The 26,248-nt window shown below is 38.8% G+C and overlaps 1 protein-coding gene across 1 annotated transcript; it reads right to left on the bottom strand.

The window, feature by feature from the left end:
- Positions 1 to 253: 253 nt before the first annotated feature.
- Positions 254 to 23,865, bottom strand: LOC148187449 (uncharacterized). The gene is made up of 2 exons (XM_088087686.1): positions 22,542 to 23,865; positions 254 to 572 (listed from the first exon to the last, which is right to left on the bottom strand). Exon 1 carries the CDS (start codon positions 23,539 to 23,541, stop codon positions 22,900 to 22,902), a length of 642 nt encoding a protein of 213 aa, XP_087943812.1. The 5' UTR covers positions 23,542 to 23,865; the 3' UTR covers positions 254 to 572; positions 22,542 to 22,899.
- Positions 23,866 to 26,248: the final 2,383 nt, after the last annotated feature.

The following is a 26,248-nucleotide window of genomic DNA, read 5'->3' as shown; positions in this document are numbered from 1 at the left end:
CTGTTTTGAGGTGTTTTGAGCTGTTTTTGGGACGTGTCAAATTTTGAGATTTTTGCCATACTATAGCCTTGCCTTTTCGGTCATTTTTTTCAACATGAATTATTTTGCTGTTTTTGGTCATTTTTGCAGCATTCTATGCTATGGCGTGATTTGGCAGGCTATTTTATGCTGTTTTGAGGTGTTTTCAGCTGTTTTTGGGACGTGTCTTATTTTGAGATTTTTGCCATACTATAGCCTTGCCTTTTTGGTCATTTTTTCAACATGCATTATTTTGCTGTTTTTGGTCGTATTTGCCATTTTCTTTGCTATGGCATGTCTTGGCAGGCTATTTTATGCTGTTTTGAGGTCTTTTCAACTTTGTTTGGGGCACGTCAATTCACTAGCAAGGACCACACCACAACATTGTATCACTGAAAGCTTTATTGTATTTTGAAGGTCTGGTTGTAGAGGTAGGTGATGGATTTAAGTGGCTGATCTGGGAGGAAGTGTTGATGCCGGGTAGAGGGTCCTTCAGAATGGGGGTTCCATCTTACATGTGTCCATCAGATCCGATATTCAAGCTTCAGACGTGCCTAGAATGACACATAGGAGAGGCATGCAGATGGATGAACAATGAGATTGAGGTGAAAAGGTCATTACGAAGGTAAGTGGAGATGGGAGAGGATAATGGATGAGACAGAAGCTGAAACAAACATGGGAAAGGGAGGGCGGGCTGAGACCTAAAACACCAACAGAGCAGAATGGGTTGGCCAGGTATAAGTAGGCAAGTGGGTCATAAAAGGTGTGGTTGAGGCGTTGTGAAACTCCCCAACCTAAGGGAAGAAATTAACTTCATAATTGCACATTTTTAGCTGCAATATAGTCTTGCCTTTTCGGTCATTTTTTCAACATGCATTATTTTGCTGTTTTTGGCCGTTTTTGCAGCATTCTATGCTATGGCGTGATTTGGCAGGCTATTTTGTGCTGTTTTGAGGTGTTTTCAGCTGTTTTTGGGACGTGTCATATTTTGAGATTTTTGCCATACTATAGCCTTGCCTTTTTGGTCATTTTTTCAACATGCATTATTTTGCTGTTTCTGGCCATTTTTGCAGCATTCTATGCTATGGCGTGATTTGGCAGGCTATGTTATACTGTTTTGAGGTGTTTTCGGCTGTTTTTGGGACGTGTCATATTTTGAGATTTTTGCCATACTATAGCCTTGCCTTTTCGGTCATTTTTTCAACATGCATTATTTTGCTGTTTTTGGCCGTTTTTGCAGCATTCTATGCTATGGCGTGATTTGGCAGGCTATTTTATGCTGTATTGAGGTGTTTTCAGCTGTTTTTGGGACGTGTCAAATTTTGAGATTTTTGCCATACTATAGCCTTGCCTTTTCGGTCATTTTTTCAACATGCATTATTTTGCTGTTTTTGGCCGTTTTTGCAGCATTCTATGCTATGGCGTGATTTGGCAGGCTATTTTATGCTGTTTTGAGGTCTTTTCAGCTGTTTTTGGGACGTGTCATATTTTGAGATTTTTGCCATACTATAGCCTTGCCTTTTCGGTCATTTTTTCAACATGCATTATTTTGCTGTTTTTGGCCGTTTTTGCAGCATACTATGCTATGGCGTGATTTGGCAGGCTATTTTATGCTGATTTGAGGTGTTTTCAGCTGTTTTTGGGACGTGTCATATTTTGAGATTTTTGCCATACTATAGCCTTGCCTTTTCGGTCATTTTTTCAACATGCATTATTTTGCTGTTTTTGGCCGTTTTTGCAGCATACTATGCTATGGCGTGATTTGGCAGGCTATTTTATGCTGTTTTGAGGTGTTTTCAGCTGTTTTTGGGACGTGTCATATTTTGAGATTTTTGCCATACTATAGCCTTGCCTTTTCGGTCATTTTTTCAACATGCATTATTTTGCTGTTTTTGGCCGTTTTTGCCATGTTCTTTGCTATGGCGTGATTTGGCAGGCTATTTTATACTGTTTTGAGATGTTTTCGGCTGTTTTTGGGACGTGTCATATTTTGAGATTTTTGCCATACTATAGCCTTGCCTTTTCCGTCATTTTTTCAACATGCATTATTTTGCTGTTTTTGGCCGTTTTTGCAGCATTCTATGCTATGGCGTGATTTGGCAGGCTATTTTATGCTGTTTTGAGGTGTTTTCAGCTGTTTTTGGGACGTGTCATATTTTGAGATTTTTGCCATACTATAGCCTTGCCTTTTCGGTCATTTTTTCAACATGCATTATTTTGCTGTTTTTGGCCGTTTTTGCAGCATTCTATGCTATGGCGTGATTTGGCAGGCTATGTTATACTGTTTTGAGGTGTTTTCGGCTGTTTTTGGGACGTGTCATATTTTGAGATTTTTGCCATACTATAGCCTTGCCTTTTTGGTCATTTTTTCAACATGCATTATTTTGCTGGTTTTGGCTGTTTTTGCCATGTTCTTTGCTATGGCGTGATTTGGCAGGCTATTTTATGCTGTTTTGAGGTGTTTTCAGCTGTTTTTGGGACGTGTCAAATTTGGAGATTTTTGCCATACTATAGCCTTGCCTTTTCGGTCATTTTTTCAACATGCATTATTTTGCTGTTTTTGGCCGTTTTTGCAGCATTCTATGCTATGGCGTGATTTGGCAGGCTATTTTATGCTGTTTTGAGGTGTTTTCAACTGTTTTTGGGACGTGTCATATTTTGAGATTTTTGCCATACTATAGCCTTGCCTTTTTGTTCATTTCTTCAACATGCATTATTTTGCTGTTTTTGGCCGTTTTTGCAGCATTCTATGCTATGGCGTGATTTGGCAGGCTATTTTATGCTGTTTTGAGGTGTTTTCAGCTGTTTTTGGGACGTGTCATATTTTGAGATTTTTGCCATACTATAGCCTTGCCTTTTCGGTCATTTTTCAACATGCATTATGTTGCTGTTTTGGCCGTTTTGCAGCATACTATGCTATGGCGTGATTTGGCAGGCTATTTTATGCTGTTTTGAGATGTTTTCAGCTGTTTTTGGGACGTGTCATATTTTGAGATTTTTGCCATACTATAGCCTTGCCTTTTCCGTCATTTTTTCAACATGCATTATTTTGCTGTTTTTGGTCGTTTTTGCAGCATTCTATGCTATGGCGTGATTTGGCAGGCTATTTTATGCTGTTTTGAGGTGTTTTCAGCTGTTTTTGGGACGTGTCATATTTTGAGATTTTTGCCATACTATAGCCTTGCCTTTTCGGTCATTTTTTCAACATGCATTATTTTGCTGTTTTTGGCCGTTTTTGCAGCATTCTATGCTATGGCGTGATTTGGCAGGCTATTTTATGCTGTTTTGAGGTGTTTTCAGCTGTTTTTGGGACGTGTCATATTTTGAGATTTTTGCCATACTATAGCCTTGCCTTTTCGGTCATTTTTTCAACATGCATTATTTTGCTGTTTTTGGCCGTTTTTGCCATGTTCTTTGCTATGGCGTGATTTGGCAGGCTATTTTATACTGTTTTGAGGTGTTTTCAGCTGTTTTTGGGACTTGTCATATTTTGAGATTTTTGCCATACTATAGCCTTGCCTTTTTGGTCAATTTTTCAACATGCATTATTTTGCTTTATTTGGACGTTTTTGCAGCATTCTATGCTATGGCATGATTTGGCAGGCTATTTTATGCTGTTTTGAGATGTTTTCAGCTGTTTTTGGGATGTGTCATATTTTGAGATTTTTGCCATACTATAGCCTTGCCTTTTTGGTCATTTTTTCAACATGCATTATTTTGCTTTATTTGGCCGTTTTTGCAGCATTCTATGCTATGGCGTGATTTGGCAGGCTATTTTATGCTGTTTTGAGGTGTTTTCAGCTGTTTTTGGGACTTGTCATATTTTGAGATTTTTGCCATACTATAGCCTTGCCTTTTTGGTCAATTTTTCAACATGCATTATTTTGCTTTATTTGGACGTTTTTGCAGCATTCTATGCTATGGCATGATTTGGCAGGCTATTTTATGCTGTTTTGAGATGTTTTCAGCTGTTTTTGGGATGTGTCATATTTTGAGATTTTTGCCATACTATAGCCTTGCCTTTTTGGTCATTTTTTCAACATGCATTATTTTGCTGTTTGTGGCCGTTTTTGCAGCATTCTATGCTATGGCGTGATTTGGCAGGCTTTTTTATGCTGTTTTGAGGTGTTTTCGGCTGTTTTTCGGACTTGTCATATTTTGAGATTTTTGCCATACTATAGCCTTGCCTTTTTGGTCATTTTTTCAACATGCATTATTTTGCTGTTTTTGGCTGTTTTCGCCATGTTCTTTGCTATGGCGTGATTTGGCAGGCTATTTTATGCTGTTTTGAGGTGTTTTGAGCTGTTTTTGGGACGTGTCAAATTTTGAGATTTTTGCCATACTATAGCCTTGCCTTTTCGGTCATTTTTTCAACATGCATTATTTTGCTGTTTTTGGCCGTTTTTGCAGCATTCTATGCTATGGCGTGATTTGGCAGGCTATTTTATGCTGTTTTGAGGTGTTTTCAACTGTTTTTGGGACGTGTCATATTTTGAGATTTTTGCCATACTATAGCCTTGCCTTTTCGGTCATTTTTTCAACATGCATTATTTTGCTGTTTTTGGCCGTTTTTGCAGCATTCTATGCTATGGCGTGATTTGGCAGGCTATTTTATGCTGTTTTGAGGTCTTTTCAGCTGTTTTTGGGACGTGTCATATTTTGAGATTTTTGCCATACTATAGCCTTGCCTTTTCGGTCATTTTTTCAACATGCATTATTTTGCTGTTTTTGGCCGTTTTTGCAGCATTCTATGCTATGGCGTGATTTGGCAGGCTATTTTATGCTGTTTTGAGGTGTTTTCAGCTGTTTTTGGGACGTGTCATATCTTGAGATTTTTGCCATACTATAGCCTTGCCTTTTCGGTCATTTTTTCAACATGCATTATTTTGCTGTTTTTGGCCGTTTTTGCAGCATTCTATGCTATGGTGTGATTTGGCAGGCTATTTTATGCTGTTTTGAGGTGTTTTCAGCTGTTTTTGGGACGTGTCATATTTTGAGATTTTTGCCATACTATAGCCTTGCCTTTTCGGTCATTTTTTCAACATGCATTATTTTGCTGTTTTTGGCCGTTTTTGCCATGTTCTTTGCTATGGCGTGATTTGGCAGGCTATGTTATACTGTTTTGAGGTGTTTTCAGCTGTTTTTGGGACGTGTCATATTTTGAGATTTTTGCCATACTATAGCCTTGCCTTTTTGGTCATTTTTTCAACATGCATTATTTTGCTGTTTTTGGCTGTTTTTGCCATGTTCTTTGCTATGGCGTGATTTGGCAGGCTATTTTATGCTGTTTTGAGCTGTTTTGAGCTGTTTTTGGGACGTGTCAAATTTTGAGATTTTTGCCATACTATAGCCTTGCCTTTTCGGTCATTTTTTCAACATGCATTATTTTGCTGTTTTTGGCCGTTTTTGCAGCATTCTATGCTATGGCGTGATTTGGCAGGCTATTTTATGCTGTTTTGAGGTGTTTTCAACTGTTTTTGGGACGTGTCATATTTTGAGATTTTTGCCATACTATAGCCTTGCCTTTTCGGTCATTTTTTCAACATGCATTATTTTGCTGTTTTTGGCTGTTATTGCCATGTTCTTTGCTATGGCGTGATTTGGCAGGCTATTTTATACTGTTTTGAGGTGTTTTCAGCTGTTTTTGGGACTTGTCATATTTTGAGATTTTTGCCATACTATAGCCTTGCCTTTTTGGTCAATTTTTCAACATGCATTATTTTGCTTTATTTGGACGTTTTTGCAGCATTCTATGCTATGGCATGATTTGGCAGGCTATTTTATGCTGTTTTGAGATGTTTTCAGCTGTTTTTGGGATGTGTCATATTTTGAGATTTTTGCCATACTATAGCCTTGCCTTTTTGGTCATTTTTTCAACATGCATTATTTTGCTTTATTTGGCCGTTTTTGCAGCATTCTATGCTATGGCGTGATTTGGCAGGCTATTTTATGCTGTTTTGAGGTGTTTTCAGCTGTTTTTGGGACTTGTCATATTTTGAGATTTTTGCCATACTATAGCCTTGCCTTTTTGGTCAATTTTTCAACATGCATTATTTTGCTTTATTTGGCCGTTTTTGCAGCATTCTATGCTATGGCATGATTTGGCAGGCTATTTTATGCTGTTTTGAGATGTTTTCAGCTGTTTTTGGGATGTGTCATATTTTGAGATTTTTGCCATACTATAGCCTTGCCTTTTTGGTCATTTTTTCAACATGCATTATTTTGCTGTTTGTGGCCGTTTTTGCAGCATTCTATGCTATGGCGTGATTTGGCAGGCTTTTTTATGCTGTTTTGAGGTGTTTTCGGCTGTTTTTCGGACTTGTCATATTTTGAGATTTTTGCCATACTATAGCCTTGCCTTTTTGGTCATTTTTTCAACATGCATTATTTTGCTGTTTTTGGCTGTTTTCGCCATGTTCTTTGCTATGGCGTGATTTGGCAGGCTATTTTATGCTGTTTTGAGGTGTTTTCAGCTGTTTTTGGGACGTGTCAAATTTTGAGATTTTTGCCATACTATAGCCTTGCCTTTTCGGTCATTTTTTCAACATGCATTATTTTGCTGTTTTTGGCCGTTTTTGCAGCATTCTATGCTATGGCGTGATTTGGCAGGCTATTTTATGCTGTTTTGAGGTCTTTTCAGCTGTTTTTGGGACGTGTCATATTTTGAGATTTTTGCCATACTATAGCCTTGCCTTTTCGGTCATTTTTTCAACATGCATTATTTTGCTGTTTTTGGCCGTTTTTGCAGCATTATATGCTATGGCATGATTTGGCAGGCTATTTTATGCTGTTTTGAGGTGTTTTCAGCTGTTTTTGGGACTTGTCATATTTTGAGATTTTTGCCATACTATAGCCTTGCCTTTTTGGTCAATTTTTCAACATGCATTATTTTGCTTTATTTGGACGTTTTTGCAGCATTCTATGCTATGGCATGATTTGGCAGGCTATTTTATGCTGTTTTGAGGTGTTTTCAGCTGTTTTTGGGACGTGTCATATTTTGAGATTTTTGCCATACTATAGCCTTGCCTTTTTGGTCATTTTTTCAACATGCATTATTTTGCTGTTTGTGGCCGTTTTTGCAGCATTCTGTGCTATGGCGTGATTTGGCAGGCTATGTTATACTGTTTTGAGGTGTTTTCGGCTGTTTTTGGGCCGTGTCATATTTTGACATTTTTGCCATACTATAGCCTTGCCTTTTTGGTCATTTTTTCGACATGCATTATTTTGCTGTTTTTGGCTGTTTTTGCCATGTTCTTTGCTATGGCGTGATTTGGTAGGCTATTTTATGCTGTTTTGAGGTGTTTTCAGCTGTTTTTGGGACGTGTCATATTTTGAGATTTTTGCCATACTATAGCCTTGCCTTTTCGGTCATTTTTTCAACATGCATTATTTTGCTGTTTTTGGCCGTTTTTGCAGCATTCTATGCTATGGCGTGATTTGGGAGGCTATTTTATGCTGTTTTGAGGTGTTTTCAGCTGTTTTTGGGACGTGTCATATTTTGAGATTTTTGCCATACTATAGCCTTGCCTTTTCGGTCATTTTTTCAACATGCATTATTTTGCTGTTTGTGGCCGTTTTTGCAGCATTCTATGCTATGGCGTGATTTGGCAGGCTATGTTATACTGTTTTGAGGTGTTTTCGGCTGTTTTTGAGACGTGTCATATTTTGAGATTTTTGCCATACTATAGCCTTGCCTTTTTGGTCAATTTTTCAACATGCATTATTTTGCTTTATTTGGACATTTTTGCAGCATTCTATGCTATGGCATGATTTGGCAGGCTATTTTATGCTGTTTTGAGATGTTTTCAGCTGTTTTTGGGATGTGTCATATTTTGAGATTTTTGCCATACTATAGCCTTGCCTTTTTGGTCATTTTTTCAACATGCATTATTTTGCTTTATTTGGCCGTTTTTGCAGCATTCTATGCTATGGCGTGATTTGGCAGGCTATTTTATGCTGTTTTGAGGTGTTTTCAGCTGTTTTTGGGACTTGTCATATTTTGAGATTTTTGCCATACTATAGCCTTGCCTTTTTGGTCAATTTTTCAACATGCATTATTTTGCTTTATTTGGACGTTTTTGCAGCATTCTATGCTATGGCATGATTTGGCAGGCTATTTTATGCTGTTTTGAGATGTTTTCAGCTGTTTTTTGGGATGTGTCATATTTTGAGATTTTTGCCATACTATAGCCTTGCCTTTTTGGTCATTTTTCAACATGCATTATTTTGCTGTTTTTGGCTGTTTTTGCCATGTTCTTTGCTATGGCGTGATTTGGCAGGCTATTTTATACTGTTTTGAGGTGTTTTGAGCTGTTTTTCGGACTTGTCATATTTTGAGATTTTTGCCATACTATAGCCTTGCCTTTTCGGTCATTTTTTCAACATGCATTAATTTGCTTTTTTTGGCCGTTTTTGCAGCATTCTATGCTATGGCGTGATTTGGCAGGCTTTTTTATGCTGTTTTGAGGTGTTTTCAGCTGTTTTTGGGACGTATCATATTTTGAGATTTTTGCCATACTATAGCCTTGCCTTTTCGGTCAATTTTTTAACATGCATTATTTTGCTGTTTGTGGCCATTTTTGCAGCATTCTATGCTATGGCGTGATTTGGCAGGCTATGTTATACTGTTTTGAGGTGTTTTCGGCTGTTTTTGGAACGTGTCATATTTTGAGATTATTGCCATACTATAGCCTTGCCTTTTCGGTCGTTTTTTCAACATGCATTATTTTGCTGTTTTTGCCCGTTTTTGCAGCATTCTATACTATGGCGTGATTTGGCAGGCTATGTTATACTGTTTTGAGGTGTTTTCGGCTGTTTTTGGGCCGTGTCATATTTTGACATTTTTGCCATACTATAGCCTTGCCTTTTTGGTCATTTTTTCGACATGCATTATTTTGCTGTTTTTGGCTGTTTTTGCCATGTTCTTTGCTATGGCGTGATTTGGTAGGCTATTTTATGCTGTTTTGAGGTGTTTTCAGCTGTTTTGGGACGTGTCATATTTTGAGATTTTGCCATACTATAGCCTTGCCTTTTTCGGTCATTTTTCAACATGCATTATTTTGCTGTTTGTGGCCGTTTTTGCAGCATTCTATGCTATGGCGTGATTTGGCAGGCTATGTTATACTGTTTTGAGGTGTTTTCGGCTGTTTTTGAGACGTGTCATATTTTGAGATTTTTGCCATACTATAGCCTTGCCTTTTTGGTCAATTTTTCAACATGCATTATTTTGCTTTATTTGGACGTTTTTGCAGCATTCTATGCTATGGCGTGATTTGGCAGGCTATTTTATGCTGTTTTGAGATGTTTTCAGCTGTTTTTGGATGTGTCATATTTTGAGATTTTTGCCATACTATAGCCTTGCCTTTTTGGTCATTTTTTCAACATGCATTATTTTGCTTTATTTGGCCGTTTTTGCAGCATTCTATGCTATGGCGTGATTTGGCAGGCTATTTTATGCTGTTTTGAGGTGTTTTCAGCTGTTTTTGGGACTTGTCATATTTTGAGATTTTTGCCATACTATAGCCTTGCCTTTTTGGTCAATTTTTCAACATGCATTATTTTGCTTTATTTGGACGTTTTTGCAGCATTCTATGCTATGGCATGATTTGGCAGGCTATTTTATGCTGTTTTGAGATGTTTTCAGCTGTTTTTGGGATGTGTCATATTTTGAGATTTTTGCCATACTATAGCCTTGCCTTTTTGGTCATTTTTTCAACATGCATTATTTTGCTGTTTTTGGCTGTTTTTGCCATGTTCTTTGCTATGGCGTGATTTGGCAGGCTATTTTATACTGTTTTGAGGTGTTTTGAGCTGTTTTTCGGACTTGTCATATTTTGAGATTTTTGCCATACTATAGCCTTGCCTTTTCGGTCATTTTTTCAACATGCATTAATTTGCTTTTTTTGGCCGTTTTTGCAGCATTCTATGCTATGGCGTGATTTGGCAGGCTTTTTTATGCTGTTTTGAGGTGTTTTCAGCTGTTTTTGGGACGTATCATATTTTGAGATTTTTGCCATACTATAGCCTTGCCTTTTCGGTCAATTTTTTAACATGCATTATTTTGCTGTTTGTGGCCATTTTTGCAGCATTCTATGCTATGGCGTGATTTGGCAGGCTATGTTATACTGTTTTGAGGTGTTTTCGGCTGTTTTTGGAACGTGTCATATTTTGAGATTATTGCCATACTATAGCCTTGCCTTTTCGGTCGTTTTTTCAACATGCATTATTTTGCTGTTTTTGCCCGTTTTTGCAGCATTCTATACTATGGCGTGATTTGGCAGGCTATGTTATACTGTTTTGAGGTGTTTTCGGCTGTTTTTGGGCCGTGTCATATTTTGACATTTTTGCCATACTATAGCCTTGCCTTTTTGGTCATTTTTTCGACATGCATTATTTTGCTGTTTTTGGCTGTTTTTGCCATGTTCTTTGCTATGGCGTGATTTGGTAGGCTATTTTATGCTGTTTTGAGGTGTTTTCAGCTGTTTTTGGGACGTGTCATATTTTGAGATTTTTGCCATACTATAGCCTTGCCTTTTCGGTCATTTTTTCAACATGCATTATTTTGCTGTTTGTGGCCGTTTTTGCAGCATTCTATGCTATGGCGTGATTTGGCAGGCTATGTTATACTGTTTTGAGGTGTTTTCGGCTGTTTTTGAGACGTGTCATATTTTGAGATTTTTGCCATACTATAGCCTTGCCTTTTTGGTCAATTTTTCAACATGCATTATTTTGCTTTATTTGGACGTTTTTGCAGCATTCTATGCTATGGCGTGATTTGGCAGGCTATTTTATGCTGTTTTGAGATGTTTTCAGCTGTTTTTGGGATGTGTCATATTTTGAGATTTTTGCCATACTATAGCCTTGCCTTTTTGGTCATTTTTTCAACATGCATTATTTTGCTTTATTTGGCCGTTTTTGCAGCATTCTATGCTATGGCGTGATTTGGCAGGCTATTTTATGCTGTTTTGAGGTGTTTTCAGCTGTTTTTGGGACTTGTCATATTTTGAGATTTTTGCCATACTATAGCCTTGCCTTTTTGGTCAATTTTTCAACATGCATTATTTTGCTTTATTTGGACGTTTTTGCAGCATTCTATGCTATGGCATGATTTGGCAGGCTATTTTATGCTGTTTTGAGATGTTTTCAGCTGTTTTTGGGATGTGTCATATTTTGAGATTTTTGCCATACTATAGCCTTGCCTTTTTGGTCATTTTTTCAACATGCATTATTTTGCTGTTTTTGGCTGTTTTTGCCATGTTCTTTGCTATGGCGTGATTTGGCAGGCTATTTTATACTGTTTTGAGGTGTTTTGAGCTGTTTTTCGGACTTGTCATATTTTGAGATTTTTGCCATACTATAGCCTTGCCTTTTCGGTCATTTTTTCAACATGCATTAATTTGCTTTTTTTGGCCGTTTTTGCAGCATTCTATGCTATGGCGTGATTTGGCAGGCTTTTTTATGCTGTTTTGAGGTGTTTTCAGCTGTTTTTGGGACGTATCATATTTTGAGATTTTTGCCATACTATAGCCTTGCCTTTTCGGTCAATTTTTTAACATGCATTATTTTGCTGTTTGTGGCCATTTTTGCAGCATTCTATGCTATGGCGTGATTTGGCAGGCTATGTTATACTGTTTTGAGGTGTTTTCGGCTGTTTTTGGAACGTGTCATATTTTGACATTTTTGCCATACTATAGCCTTGCCTTTTCGGTCATTTTTTCAACATGCATTATTTTGCTGTTTTTGGCCGTTTTTGCAGCATTCTATGCTATGGCGTGATTTGGCAGGCTATTTTATGCTGTTTTGAGGTGTTTTGAGCTGTTTTTGGGACTTGTCATATTTTGAGATTATTGCCATACTATAGCCTTGCCTTTTTCGGTCGTTTTTTCAACATGCATTATTTTGCTGTTTTTGCCCGTTTTTGCAGCATTCTATACTATGGCGTGATTTGGCAGGCTATGTTATACTGTTTTGAGGTGTTTTCGGCTGTTTTTGGGCCGTGTCATATTTTGACATTTTTGCCATACTATAGCCTTGCCTTTTTGGTCATTTTTTTCGACATGCATTATTTTGCTGTTTTGGCTGTTTTGCCATGTTCTTTGCTATGGCGTGATTTGGTAGGCTATTTTATGCTGTTTTGAGGTGTTTTCAGCTGTTTTTGGGACGTGTCATATTTTGAGATTTTTGCCATACTATAGCCTTGCCTTTTTGGTCAATTTTTCAACATGCATTATTTTGCTGTTTTTGGCCGTTTTTGCAGCATTCTATGCTATGGCGTGATTTGGGAGGCTATTTTATGCTGTTTTGAGGTGTTTTCAGCTGTTTTTGGGACGTGTCATATTTTGAGATTTTTGCCATACTATAGCCTTGCCTTTTTGGTCAATTTTTCAACATGCATTATTTTGCTTTATTTGGACGTTTTTGCAGCATTCTATGCTATGGCATGATTTGGCAGGCTATTTTATGCTGTTTTGAGATGTTTTCAGCTGTTTTTGGGATGTGTCATATTTTGAGATTTTTGCCATACTATAGCCTTGCCTTTTTGGTCATTTTTTCAACATGCATTATTTTGCTTTATTTGGCCGTTTTTGCAGCATTCTATGCTATGGCGTGATTTGGCAGGCTATTTTATGCTGTTTTGAGGTGTTTTCAGCTGTTTTTGGGACTTGTCATATTTTGAGATTTTTGCCATACTATAGCCTTGCCTTTTTGGTCAATTTTTCAACATGCATTATTTTGCTTTATTTGGACGTTTTTGCAGCATTCTATGCTATGGCATGATTTGGCAGGCTATTTTATGCTGTTTTGAGATGTTTTCAGCTGTTTTTGGGACGTGTCATATTTTGAGATTTTTGCCATACTATAGCCTTGCCTTTTTGGTCATTTTTTCAACATGCATTATTTTGCTGTTTTTGGCTGTTTTTGCCATGTTCTTTGCTATGGCGTGATTTGGCAGGCTATTTTATACTGTTTTGAGGTGTTTTGAGCTGTTTTTCGGACTTGTCATATTTTGAGATTTTTGCCATACTATAGCCTTGCCTTTTTGGTCATTTTTTCAACATGCATTAATTTGCTTTTTTTGGCCGTTTTTGCAGCATTCTATGCTATGGCGTGATTTGGCAGGCTTTTTTATGCTGTTTTGAGGTGTTTTCAGCTGTTTTTGGGACGTATCATATTTTGAGATTTTTGCCATACTATAGCCTTGCCTTTTCGGTCAATTTTTTAACATGCATTATTTTGCTGTTTGTGGCCATTTTTGCAGCATTCTATGCTATGGCGTGATTTGGCAGGCTATGTTATACTGTTTTGAGGTGTTTTCGGCTGTTTTTGGAACGTGTCATATTTTGACATTTTTGCCATACTATAGCCTTGCCTTTTCGGTCATTTTTTCAACATGCATTATTTTGCTGTTTTTGGCCGTTTTTGCAGCATTCTATGCTATGGCGTGATTTGGCAGGCTATGTTATACTGTTTTGAGGTGTTTTCGGCTGTTTTTGGGCCGTGTCATATTTTGACATTTTTGCCATACTATAGCCTTGCCTTTTTGGTCATTTTTTCGACATGCATTATTTTGCTGTTTTTGGCTGTTTTTGCCATGTTCTTTGCTATGGCGTGATTTGGTAGGCTATTTTATGCTGTTTTGAGGTGTTTTCAGCTGTTTTTGGGACGTGTCATATTTTGAGATTTTTGCCATACTATAGCCTTGCCTTTTCGGTCATTTTTTCAACATGCATTATTTTGCTGTTTGTGGCCGTTTTTGCAGCATTCTATGCTATGGCGTGATTTGGCAGGCTATGTTATACTGTTTTGAGGTGTTTTCGGCTGTTTTTGAGACGTGTCATATTTTGAGATTTTTGCCATACTATAGCCTTGCCTTTTTGGTCAATTTTTCAACATGCATTATTTTGCTTTATTTGGACGTTTTTGCAGCATTCTATGCTATGGCGTGATTTGGCAGGCTATTTTATGCTGTTTTGAGATGTTTTCAGCTGTTTTTGGGATGTGTCATATTTTGAGATTTTTGCCATACTATAGCCTTGCCTTTTTGGTCATTTTTTCAACATGCATTATTTTGCTTTATTTGGCCGTTTTTGCAGCATTCTATGCTATGGCGTGATTTGGCAGGCTATTTTATGCTGTTTTGAGGTGTTTTCAGCTGTTTTTGGGACTTGTCATATTTTGAGATTTTTGCCATACTATAGCCTTGCCTTTTTGGTCAATTTTTCAACATGCATTATTTTGCTTTATTTGGACGTTTTTGCAGCATTCTATGCTATGGCATGATTTGGCAGGCTATTTTATGCTGTTTTGAGATGTTTTCAGCTGTTTTTGGGATGTGTCATATTTTGAGATTTTTGCCATACTATAGCCTTGCCTTTTTGGTCATTTTTTCAACATGCATTATTTTGCTGTTTTTGGCTGTTTTGCCATGTTCTTTGCTATGGCGTGATTTGGCAGGCTATTTTATACTGTTTTGAGGTGTTTTGAGCTGTTTTTCGGACTTGTCATATTTTGAGATTTTTGCCATACTATAGCCTTGCCTTTTTCGGTCATTTTTCAACATGCATTAATTTGCTTTTTTGGCCGCTTTTGCAGCATTCTATGCTATGGCGTGATTTGGCAGGCTTTTTTATGCTGTTTTGAGGTGTTTTCAGCTGTTTTTGGGACGTATCATATTTTGAGATTTTTGCCATACTATAGCCTTGCCTTTTCGGTCAATTTTTTAACATGCATTATTTTGCTGTTTGTGGCCATTTTTGCAGCATTCTATGCTATGGCGTGATTTGGCAGGCTATGTTATACTGTTTTGAGGTGTTTTCGGCTGTTTTTGGAACGTGTCATATTTTGACATTTTGCCATACTATAGCCTTGCCTTTTTGGTCATTTTTTCGACATGCATTATTTTGCTGTTTTTGGCTGTTTTTGCCATGTTCTTTGCTATGGCGTGATTTGGTAGGCTATTTTATGCTGTTTTGAGGTGTTTTCAGCTGTTTTTGGGACGTGTCATATTTTGAGATTTTTGCCATACTATAGCCTTGCCTTTTCGGTCATTTTTTCAACATGCATTATTTTGCTGTTTTTGGCCGTTTTTGCAGCATTCTATGCTATGGCGTGATTTGGCAGGCTATGTTATACTGTTTTGAGGTGTTTTCGGCTGTTTTTGAGACGTGTCATATTTTGAGATTTTTGCCATACTATAGCCTTGCCTTTTTGGTCAATTTTTCAACATGCATTATTTTGCTTTATTTGGACGTTTTTGCAGCATTCTATGCTATGGCGTGATTTGGCAGGCTATTTTATGCTGTTTTGAGATGTTTTCAGCTGTTTTTGGGATGTGTCATATTTTGAGATTTTTGCCATACTATAGCCTTGCCTTTTTGGTCATTTTTTCAACATGCATTATTTTGCTTTATTTGGCCGTTTTTGCAGCATTCTATGCTATGGCGTGATTTGGCAGGCTATTTTATGCTGTTTTGAGGTGTTTTCAGCTGTTTTTGGGACTTGTCATATTTTGAGATTTTTGCCATACTATAGCCTTGCCTTTTTGGTCAATTTTTCGACGTGCATTATTTTGCTTTATTTGGACGTTTTGCAGCATTCTATGCTATGGCATGATTTGGCAGGCTATTTTATGCTGTTTTGAGATGTTTTCAGCTGTTTTTGGGATGTGTCATATTTTGAGATTTTTGCCATACTATAGCCTTGCCTTTTTGGTCATTTTTTCAACATGCATTATTTTGCTGTTTTTGGCTGTTTTTGCCATGTTCTTTGCTATGGCGTGATTTGGCAGGCTATTTTATACTGTTTTGAGGTGTTTTGAGCTGTTTTTCGGACTTGTCATATTTTGAGATTTTTGCCATACTATAGCCTTGCCTTTTCGGTCATTTTTTCAACATGCATTAATTTGCTTTTTTTGGCCGTTTTTGCAGCATTCTATGCTATGGCGTGATTTGGCAGGCTTTTTTATGCTGTTTTGAGGTGTTTTCAGCTGTTTTTGGGACGTATCATATTTTGAGATTTTTGCCATACTATAGCCTTGCCTTTTCGGTCAATTTTTTAACATGCATTATTTTGCTGTTTGTGGCCATTTTTGCAGCATTCTATGCTATGGCGTGATTTGGCAGGCTATGTTATACTGTTTTGAGGTGTTTTCGGCTGTTTTTGGAACGTGTCATATTTTGACATTTTTGCCATACTATAGCCTTGCTTTTTCGGTCCTTTTTTCAACATGCATTATTTTGCTGTTTTTGGCTTTTTGCAGCATTCTATGCTATGGCGTGATTTGGCAGGCTATTTTATGCTGTTTTGAGGTGTTTTGAGCTGTTTTTGGGACTTGTCATATTTTGAGATTATTGCCATACTATAGCCTTGCCTTTTCGGTCGTTTTTTCAACATGCATTATTTTGCTGTTTTTGCCCGTTTTTGCAGCATTCTATACTATGGCGTGATTTGGCAGGCTATGTTATACTGTTTTGAGGTGTTTTCGGCTGTTTTTGGGCCGTGTCATATTTTGACATTTTTGCCATACTATAGCCTTGCCTTTTTGGTCATTTTTTCGACATGCATTATTTTGCTGTTTTTGGCTGTTTTTGCCATGTTCTTTGCTATGGCGTGATTTGGTAGGCTATTTTATGCTGTTTTGAGGTGTTTTCAGCTGTTTTTGGGACGTGTCATATTTTGAGATTTTTGCCATACTATAGCCTTGCCTTTTCGGTCATTTTTTCAACATGCATTATTTTGCTGTTTTTGGCCGTTTTTGCAGCATTCTATGCTATGGCGTGATTTGGGAGGCTATTTTATGCTGTTTTGAGGTGTTTTCAGCTGTTTTTGGGACGTGTCATATTTTGAGATTTTTGCCATACTATAGCCTTGCCTTTTTGGTCAATTTTTCAACATGCATTATTTTGCTTTATTTGGACGTTTTTGCAGCATTCTATGCTATGGCGTGATTTGGCAGGCTATTTTATGCTGTTTTGAGATGTTTTCAGCTGTTTTTGGGATGTGTCATATTTTGAGATTTTTGCCATACTATAGCCTTGCCTTTTTGGTCATTTTTTCAACATGCATTATTTTGCTTTATTTGGCCGTTTTTGCAGCATTCTATGCTATGGCGTGATTTGGCAGGCTATTTTATGCTGTTTTGAGGTGTTTTCAGCTGTTTTGGGACTTGTCATATTTTGAGATTTTTGCCATACTATAGCCTTGCCTTTTTGGTCAATTTTTCAACATGCATTATTTTGCTTTATTTGGACGTTTTGCAGCATTCTATGCTATGGCATGATTTGGCAGGCTATTTTATGCTGTTTTGAGATGTTTTCAGCTGTTTTTGGGATGTGTCATATTTTGAGATTTTTGCCATACTATAGCCTTGCCTTTTTGGTCATTTTTTCAACATGCATTATTTTGCTGTTTTTGGCTGTTTTTGCCATGTTCTTTGCTATGGCGTGATTTGGCAGGCTATTTTATACTGTTTTGAGGTGTTTTGAGCTGTTTTTCGGACTTGTCATATTTTGAGATTTTTGCCATACTATAGCCTTGCCTTTTCGGTCATTTTTTCAACATGCATTAATTTGCTTTTTTTGGCCGTTTTTGCAGCATTCTATGCTATGGCGTGATTTGGCAGGCTTTTTTATGCTGTTTTGAGGTGTTTTCAGCTGTTTTTGGGACGTATCATATTTTGAGATTTTTGCCATACTATAGCCTTGCCTTTTCGGTCAATTTTTTAACATGCATTATTTTGCTGTTTGTGGCCATTTTTGCAGCATTCTATGCTATGGCGTGATTTGGCAGGCTATGTTATACTGTTTTGAGGTGTTTTCGGCTGGTTTTGAACGTGTCATATTTTGAGATTATTGCCATACTATAGCCTTGCCTTTTCGGTCGTTTTTTCAACATGCATTATTTTGCTGTTTTTGCCCGTTTTTGCAGCATTCTATACTATGGCGTGATTTGGCAGGCTATGTTATACTGTTTTGAGGTGTTTTCGGCTGTTTTTGGGCCGTGTCATATTTTGACATTTTTGCCATACTATAGCCTTGCCTTTTTGGTCATTTTTTCGACATGCATTATTTTGCTGTTTTTGGCTGTTTTTGCCATGTTCTTTGCTATGGCGTGATTTGGTAGGCTATTTTATGCTGTTTTGAGGTGTTTTCAGCTGTTTTTGGGACGTGTCATATTTTGAGATTTTTGCCATACTATAGCCTTGCCTTTTCGGTCATTTTTTCAACATGCATTATTTTGCTGTTTGTGGTCGTTTTGCAGCATTCTATGCTATGGCGTGATTTGGCAGGCTATGTTATACTGTTTTGAGGTGTTTTCGGCTGTTTTTGAGACGTGTCATATTTTGAGATTTTTGCCATACTATAGCCTTGCCTTTTTGGTCAATTTTTCAACATGCATTATTTTGCTTTATTTGGACGTTTTTGCAGCATTCTATGCTATGGCGTGATTTGGCAGGCTATTTTATGCTGTTTTGAGATGTTTTCAGCTGTTTTTGGGATGTGTCATATTTTGAGATTTTTGCCATACTATAGCCTTGCCTTTTTGGTCATTTTTTCAACATGCATTATTTTGCTTTATTTGGCCGTTTTTGCAGCATTCTATGCTATGGCGTGATTTGGCAGGCTATTTTATGCTGTTTTGAGGTGTTTTCAGCTGTTTTTGGGACTTGTCATATTTTGAGATTTTTGCCATACTATAGCCTTGCCTTTTTGGTCAATTTTTCAACATGCATTATTTTGCTTTATTTGGACGTTTTGCAGCATTCTATGCTATGGCATGATTTGGCAGGCTATTTTATGCTGTTTTGAGATGTTTTCAGCTGTTTTTGGGATGTGTCATATTTTGAGATTTTTGCCATACTATAGCCTTGCCTTTTTGGTCATTTTTTCAACATGCATTATTTTGCTGTTTTTGGCTGTTTTTGCCATGTTCTTTGCTATGGCGTGATTTGGCAGGCTATTTTATACTGTTTTGAGGTGTTTTGAGCTGTTTTTCGGACTTGTCATATTTTGAGATTTTTGCCATACTATAGCCTTGCCTTTTTCGGGTCATTTTTTCAACATGCATTAATTTGCTTTTTTGGCCGTTTTGCAGCATTCTATGCTATGGCGTGATTTGGCAGGCTTTTTTATGCTGTTTTGAGGTGTTTTCAGCTGTTTTTGGGACGTATCATATTTTGAGATTTTTGCCATACTATAGCTTTGCCTTTTCGGTCAATTTTTTAACATGCATTATTTTGCTGTTTGTGGCCATTTTTGCAGCATTCTATGCTATGGCGTGATTTGGCAGGCTATGTTATACTGTTTTGAGGTGTTTTCGGCTGTTTTTGGAGCGTGTCATATTTTGACATTTTTGCCATACTATAGCCTTGCCTTTTCGGTCATTTTTTCAACATGCATTATTTTGCTGTTTTTGGCCGTTTTTGCAGCATTCTATGCTATGGCGTGATTTGGCAGGCTATTTTATGCTGTTTTGAGGTGTTTTGAGCTGTTTTTGGGACTTGTCATATTTTGAGATTATTGCCATACTATAGCCTTGCCTTTTCGGTCGTTTTTTCAACATGCATTATTTTGCTGTTTTTGCCCGTTTTTGCAGCATTCTATACTATGGCGTGATTTGGCAGGCTATGTTATACTGTTTTGAGGTGTTTTCGGCTGTTTTTGGGCCGTGTCATATTTTGACATTTTTGCCATACTATAGCCTTGCCTTTTTGGTCATTTTTTCGACATGCATTATTTTGCTGTTTTTGGCTGTTTTTGCCATGTTCTTTGCTATGGCGTGATTTGGTAGGCTATTTTATGCTGTTTTGAGGTGTTTTCAGCTGTTTTTGGGACGTGTCATATTTTGAGATTTTTGCCATACTATAGCCTTGCCTTTTCGGTCATTTTTTCAACATGCATTATTTTGCTGTTTTTGGCCGTTTTTGCAGCATTCTATGCTATGGCGTGATTTGGGAGGCTATTTTATGCTGTTTTGAGGTGTTTTCAGCTGTTTTTGGGACGTGTCATATTTTGAGATTTTTGCCATACTATAGCCTTGCCTTTTTGGTCAATTTTTCAACATGCATTATTTTGCTTTATTTGGACGTTTTTGCAGCATTCTATGCTATGGCATGATTTGGCAGGCTATTTTATGCTGTTTTGAGATGTTTTCAGCTGTTTTTGGGATGTGTCATATTTTGAGATTTTTGCCATACTATAGCCTTGCCTTTTCGGTCATTTTTTCAACATGCATTATTTTGCTGTTTTTGGCCGTTTTTGCAGCATTCTATGCTATGGCGTGATTTGGCAGGCTATTTTATGCTGTTTTGAGGTGTTTTCAGCTGTTTTTGGGACTTGTCATATTTTGAGATTATTGCCATACTATAGCCTTGCCTTTTCGGTCGTTTTTTCAACATGCATTATTTTGCTGTTTTTGCCCGTTTTTGCAGCATTCTATACTATGGCGTGATTTGGCAGGCTATGTTATACTGTTTTGAGGTGTTTTCGGCTGTTTTTGGGAAGTGTCATATTTTGAGATTTTTGCCATACTATAGCCTTGCCTTTTTGGTCATTTTTTCAACATGCATTATTTTGCTGTTTTTGGCCGTTTTTGCCATGTTCTTTGCTATGGCGTGATTTGGCAGGCTATCTTATACTGTTTTGAGGTGTTTTCAGCTGTTTTTGGGACTTGTCATATTTTGAGATTTTTGCCATACTATAGCCTTGCCTTTTCGGTCATTTTTTCAACATGCATTATTTTGCTGTTTTTGGCTGGTTTTGCCATATTCTTTGCTATGGCATGATTTGGCAGGCTATCTTATACTGTTTTGAGGTGTTTTCAGCTGTTTTTGGGACTTGTCATATTTTGAGATTTTTGCCATACTATAGCCTTGCCTTTTCGGTCATTTTTTCAACATGCATTAATTTGCTTTTTTTGGCCGTTTTTGCAGCATTCTATGCTATGGCGTGATTTGGCAGGCTATTTTATGCTGTTTTGAGGTGTTTTCAGCTGTTTTTGGGACTTGTCATATTTTGAGATTATTGCCATACTATAGCCTTGCCTTTTCGGTCGTTTTTTCAACATGCATTATTTTGCTGTTTTTGCCCGTTTTTGCAGCATTCTATACTATGGCGTGATTTGGCAGGCTATGTTATACTGTTTTGAGGTGTTTTCGGCTGTTTTTGGGAAGTGTCATATTTTGAGATTTTTGCCATACTATAGCCTTGCCTTTTTGGTCATTTTTTCAACATGCATTATTTTGCTGTTTTTGGCCGTTTTTGCCATGTTCTTTGCTATGGCGTGATTTGGCAGGCTATTTTATACTGTTTTGAGGTGTTTTCGGCTGTTTTTGGGACGTGTCATATTTTGAGATTTTTGCCATACTATAGCCTTGCCTTTTCGGTCATTTTTTCAACATGCATTATTTTGCTGTTTTTGGCTGTTTTTTTCAGCATTCTATGCTATGGCGTGATTTGGCAGGCTATTTTATGCTGTTTTGAGGTGTTTTCAGCTGTTTTTGGGACGTGTCATATTTTGAGATTTTTGCCATACTATAGCCTTGCCTTTTTGGTCATTTTTTCAACATGCATTATTTTGCTGTTTTTGGCCGTTTTTGCAGCATTCTATGCTATGGCGTGATTTGGCAGGCTATTTTATGCTGTTTTGAGGTGTTTTGAGCAGTTTTTGGGACTTGTCATATTTTGAGATTTTTGCCATACTATAGCCTTGCCTTTTCGGTCATTTTTTCAACATGCATTATTTTGCTGTTTTTGGCCGTTTTTGCAGCATTCTATGCTATGGTGTGATTTGGCAGGCTATGTTATACTGTTTTGAGGTGTTTTCGGCTGTTTTTGGGACGTGTCATATTTTGAGATTTTTGCCATACTATAGCCTTGCCTTTTCGGTCATTTTTTCAACATGCATTATTTTGCTGTTTTTGGCTGTTTATGCCATGTTCTTCGCTATGGCGTGATTTGGCAGGCTATTTTATGCTGTTTTGAGGTGTTTTCGGCTGTTTTTGGGACGTGTCATATTTTGAGATTTTTGCCATACTATAGCCTTGCCTTTTCGGTCATTTTTTCAACATGCATTATTTTGCTGTTTTTTGCCGTTTTTGCCATGTTCTTTGCTACGGCGTGATTTGGCAGGCTATTTTATGCTGTTTTGAGGTGTTTTCAGCTGTTTTTGGGACATGTCATATTTTGACATTTTTCCATTTTCTACCGCTTATTCAGGGTCAGGTTGCGGGGACAGCAGCCTGAGCAGGGAAGGCAAGTCTTCCCTGTCCCTGGCACTTCATGCAGTTCTTCTCGGGGGGTCCGAGGAGTTCCCAGGCCAGCTAGGAGACATAGTCTCTCCAGCTTGTCCTGGGTCTTCCTCGGGGTCTCCTACAGGTGGGACATGCCCTAAACAGGACCCCCTCAGCGCCCTGGCTGCGCCTAGAAATTCTTTCCATAAAAGTCATGAACAGGATCGGTGACAAAGGGCAGCCCTGGCAGGGTCCAACCCTCACCTGAAAAGAGTCCAACTCACTGACAACTCACCAAGGTCCGGCACCAGTCGTACAGGGAACTGACAGCCTGTATCAGGGGGTCCAATATCCCATACTCCCGGAGAACTCCTCACAGGACTCCCCAAGGGACACGGCCGAATGCCATCTCAAAGTCCACGAAGCACATGTGGACTGGTTGGGCAAACCGCCATACACCCTCAAGGATACTGCCATGGGTCCATAGCTGGTCCACAGTTCCATGACCAGGCCTAAAACCTCATTGTTCCTCCTGGATGCGAGGTTCGACTATCCGGTGGACCCTCCTCTCCAGTACCCCTGAATAGACCTAGCCAGGGAGGCTGAGGAGTGTGATCCCCCTATAGTTGGAACACCCCCTCCGATCCCCCTTCTTAAAAGAGGGACCACCACCGTCCGGAAGTCGTTCTCCATGGCCTTACCAAACTCCTCCCATGCCCGGGTTTTGCCTTGGCGACTGCCATAGCTGCACTCTGCTTGGCCTGCCGGTACCTGTTTGCTGCCTCCGGAGTCCCACAGGCCAAGAAGGCCTGATAGGACTCCTTTTTTAGCTTGACGGCATCCCTCACCGCCGGTGTCCACCAACGGGTTCGGGTGTTGCCGCCACAACAGGCACTGTCCACCTTACGGCCACAGCACCGATCGGCCACCTCAACAACGGAGACACGGAACATGGCCCGCTCGTACTCAATTTTCCCCGCCTCCCCCAGGACATGATCAAAGCTCTCCCGGAGGTGGGAGTTGAAGCTCCTTCTGACGGGAGACTCTGCCAGACGTTCCCAGTAGACCCTCACAATGCGTTTGGGTCTGCCACGTCTACCCGGCATCATCCCCCACCATCGGAGCCAACTCACCACCAGGTGGTGATCGGTTGACAGCTCCACCCCTCTCTTCACCCGAGTGTCCAAGACATGCGGCTGCAAGTCCGATGACACGACTACAAAGTCGATCATCCAACTACGGCCTAGGGTGTCCTGATGCCAAGTACACATATGGACACCCTTTTGCCTGAACATGGTGTTTGTTATGGACAATCTGTGGCGAGCACAGAAGTCCAATAACAAAACAACACTCAGGTTCAGTTCGGGGGAACCATTCCTCCCAATCACGCCCCTCCAGTTCTCACTATCGCGACCAACGTGAGTGTTGAAGTCTCCCAGCAGAACTAGGGAATCCCCAGAAGGAGCACTCTCCAGCACCCCCTCTAAGGACTCCAAAAAGGATAGATACTCTGAACTGCTGTTTGGACCATAGTTACAGTGGCAAGAGAGTCCAACCCCTCTCGAGAAGACTGGTTCCGGAGCCCATGCTGTGTCCAGGTGAGACTGACTATATCTAGTTGGAACTTTTCAACCTCATGCACCAGCTCAGGCTCCTTCCCCACCAGAGAGGTGACATTCCACATCCCTAGAGCTAGCTTCTCCAGCCGAGGCTCGGACTGCCAAGGTCCCCACCTTCGGCTGCCGCCCAACTCACATTGCTCTTGACCCTTTGGCTCCTCCTATGGGTGGTGAGCCCACTGACCCGCGTTCGGGCGAGGGAAACTTTGGACCATTTATGTATTTCATCATAAGGGGTCTGGTGAGCTACGCTTTGTCTGGTCCCTCCCCTAGGACCTGTTTGCCATGGGTGACCCTACCAGGGACATAAAGCCCCCGACAACTGAGCTCCTAGGATCATTGGGACACGCAAACCCCTCCACCACGATAAGGTGGTAGCTCAGGGAGAGGTAGCCTTGCCTTTTCTGTCATTTTTTTGACATGCATCATTTTGCTGTTTTGGCCGTTTTTTCAACATTCTATGCTATGGCCTGTCTTTGCAGGCTATTTTATGCTGTTTTGAATGTTTTCAGCTGTTTTGGGGACATGTAATATTATGACATTTTTGCCATACTATAGCCTTGCCTTTTCGGTCATTTTTTTTGACATGGGGATGTTGGCAGTTTTTGCAACAATCTAAGCTATGGTGTGTCTCGGCACGTTATGTTATGCTGTTTTGGGGTGTTTTCTGCTTTTTTTGTGACATGTCATATTTTGACATTTTTAGCCATACTCTACCCTTGCCTTTTCTGTCATTTTTTCAACATGCCAAATCAGGGTTTTTTGCCTGTTTTTGCAACATTCAATGCTATGGTGTGTCTTAGCACATTATTTTTTGTTGTTTTCAGTCGTTTTCAGCTGTTTTAGGGACGTGTCATATTTTAACATTTTTAGCCATATTTTAGCCTTGCCTTTTCGGTCATTTTTTCTACATAAATTATTATGATATATTTGACTGTTCTTGCAACATTCTATGCTATATCCATCTTGGCATGCTATTTTTTGCTGTTTTGAGGTGTTTTCAGCTGTTTTTGGGACATCATATTTTGACATTTTTACCATACTATAGCCTTGCCTTTTGGGGCATTTTGCTATGCTATGGCGTGTCTCTGCACACTATTTTATTTTTAATTTTTTTTTAGCTGTTTTTGGGACATGTCATATTTTGCCATTTTTTGTCATACTATAGTATTTCATTTTCTGTCGTTTTTTCGACATGCTATATTAATTTGTTGTTTTTTTTTTTTTTTGCAGTTTTTGCAACATTCCATGCTATGGCATATCTTTCCACACAATTTCATGCTATTTTTCAGCTGTTTTTTGGATGTGTCATATTTGGACCTTGTTTGAACTACTATACTCTGATTTTTTTCGTCATACCATATTATGGTGTTTTTGACATTCTATGTTTTGACATACTATGCCATTTCTCTATAAGCTATAATATATTCTTTTCAGCCATTTTTTCGACATTTGAAATGTTGATGGTTTTTGAAATTGTATTGATTGTGGAAAAAATGGCTAAAAATTACATTGTATAGTATGTCAAAAAATTTCAAACCTTCCTGTCTCTCAACCCAACTTCCTGTAACTTGACTGACTTTCCTGTCTCTTAACCAAACTTCCTGCCATTCCCCCAACTTCCTGTGTCTTGACTGTCCTTCCTGCTATCCACCCAGCTTCACCTGTCACAGATAAGACTTGAACAAGCAACCTTAGGCACACTAACCGCCTGATTTACCCACTGAGCCAAACCTCCTGACTCTTTGCATGTTCTCAATGTTCCCTTTAGCTGTGTGCCTTGGACAGCAGTTCTCAAAAATCACCTTTCTCAGATAAGACTTGAACCAGCAACCTCATTTGTAATAGCGCCACTTAGAGGACACAGAAAATGATGTCTTTTCATACTTTTACAAACTTGTCCTCCATAATTATTCTGATCCAGTTGAAATTCTGTCTGTATGATCTTTGTGACCTTCACTATTGAAGTATTGAAGTATTGAAGTCATGAAAGGTCCGCAGAAAACTTTTACTGTTTATCTGTGACTTAGCATTTAATACTGATGTTTTGCCATAGAGGGGGAAATTATTATAACTTAACTGTAAATGCTTGAATGTGCTCCAAACTTGGCATGGTGGATAACAGTCCAGCCCTGAGCAGGTCTATATGCTAATTTTCTGTCTGTGTGCTAACATGCCTCAATAGCACATTGTCCAATCTGCCTGAATCTTCATAGTTTTGTAAGGGTCCTGCCCTGAACACATCTGTATGACAATATTCACTTGTTGTAATAGTGCCACCTACTGGTAACAGGAAGTAAGCCTTGAGAGACAGTTATCAAAGGATTATCAAGTAAATCCTTTGATAACTGTCCCCCAAGGCTTACTTCATGTTTTTACATGA

The sequence above is a fragment of the Plectropomus leopardus genome, chromosome 14 (genome assembly GCF_026936395.1).
Source record: "Plectropomus leopardus strain MGB_pleo_1.0 chromosome 14, ASM2693639v1, whole genome shotgun sequence".
Classification (NCBI taxonomy): Eukaryota; Metazoa; Chordata; class Actinopteri; order Perciformes; family Serranidae; genus Plectropomus; species Plectropomus leopardus.
Note: the sequence above shows the minus strand (reverse complement) of the source record. Positions and strands in the feature narration are given on the sequence as shown.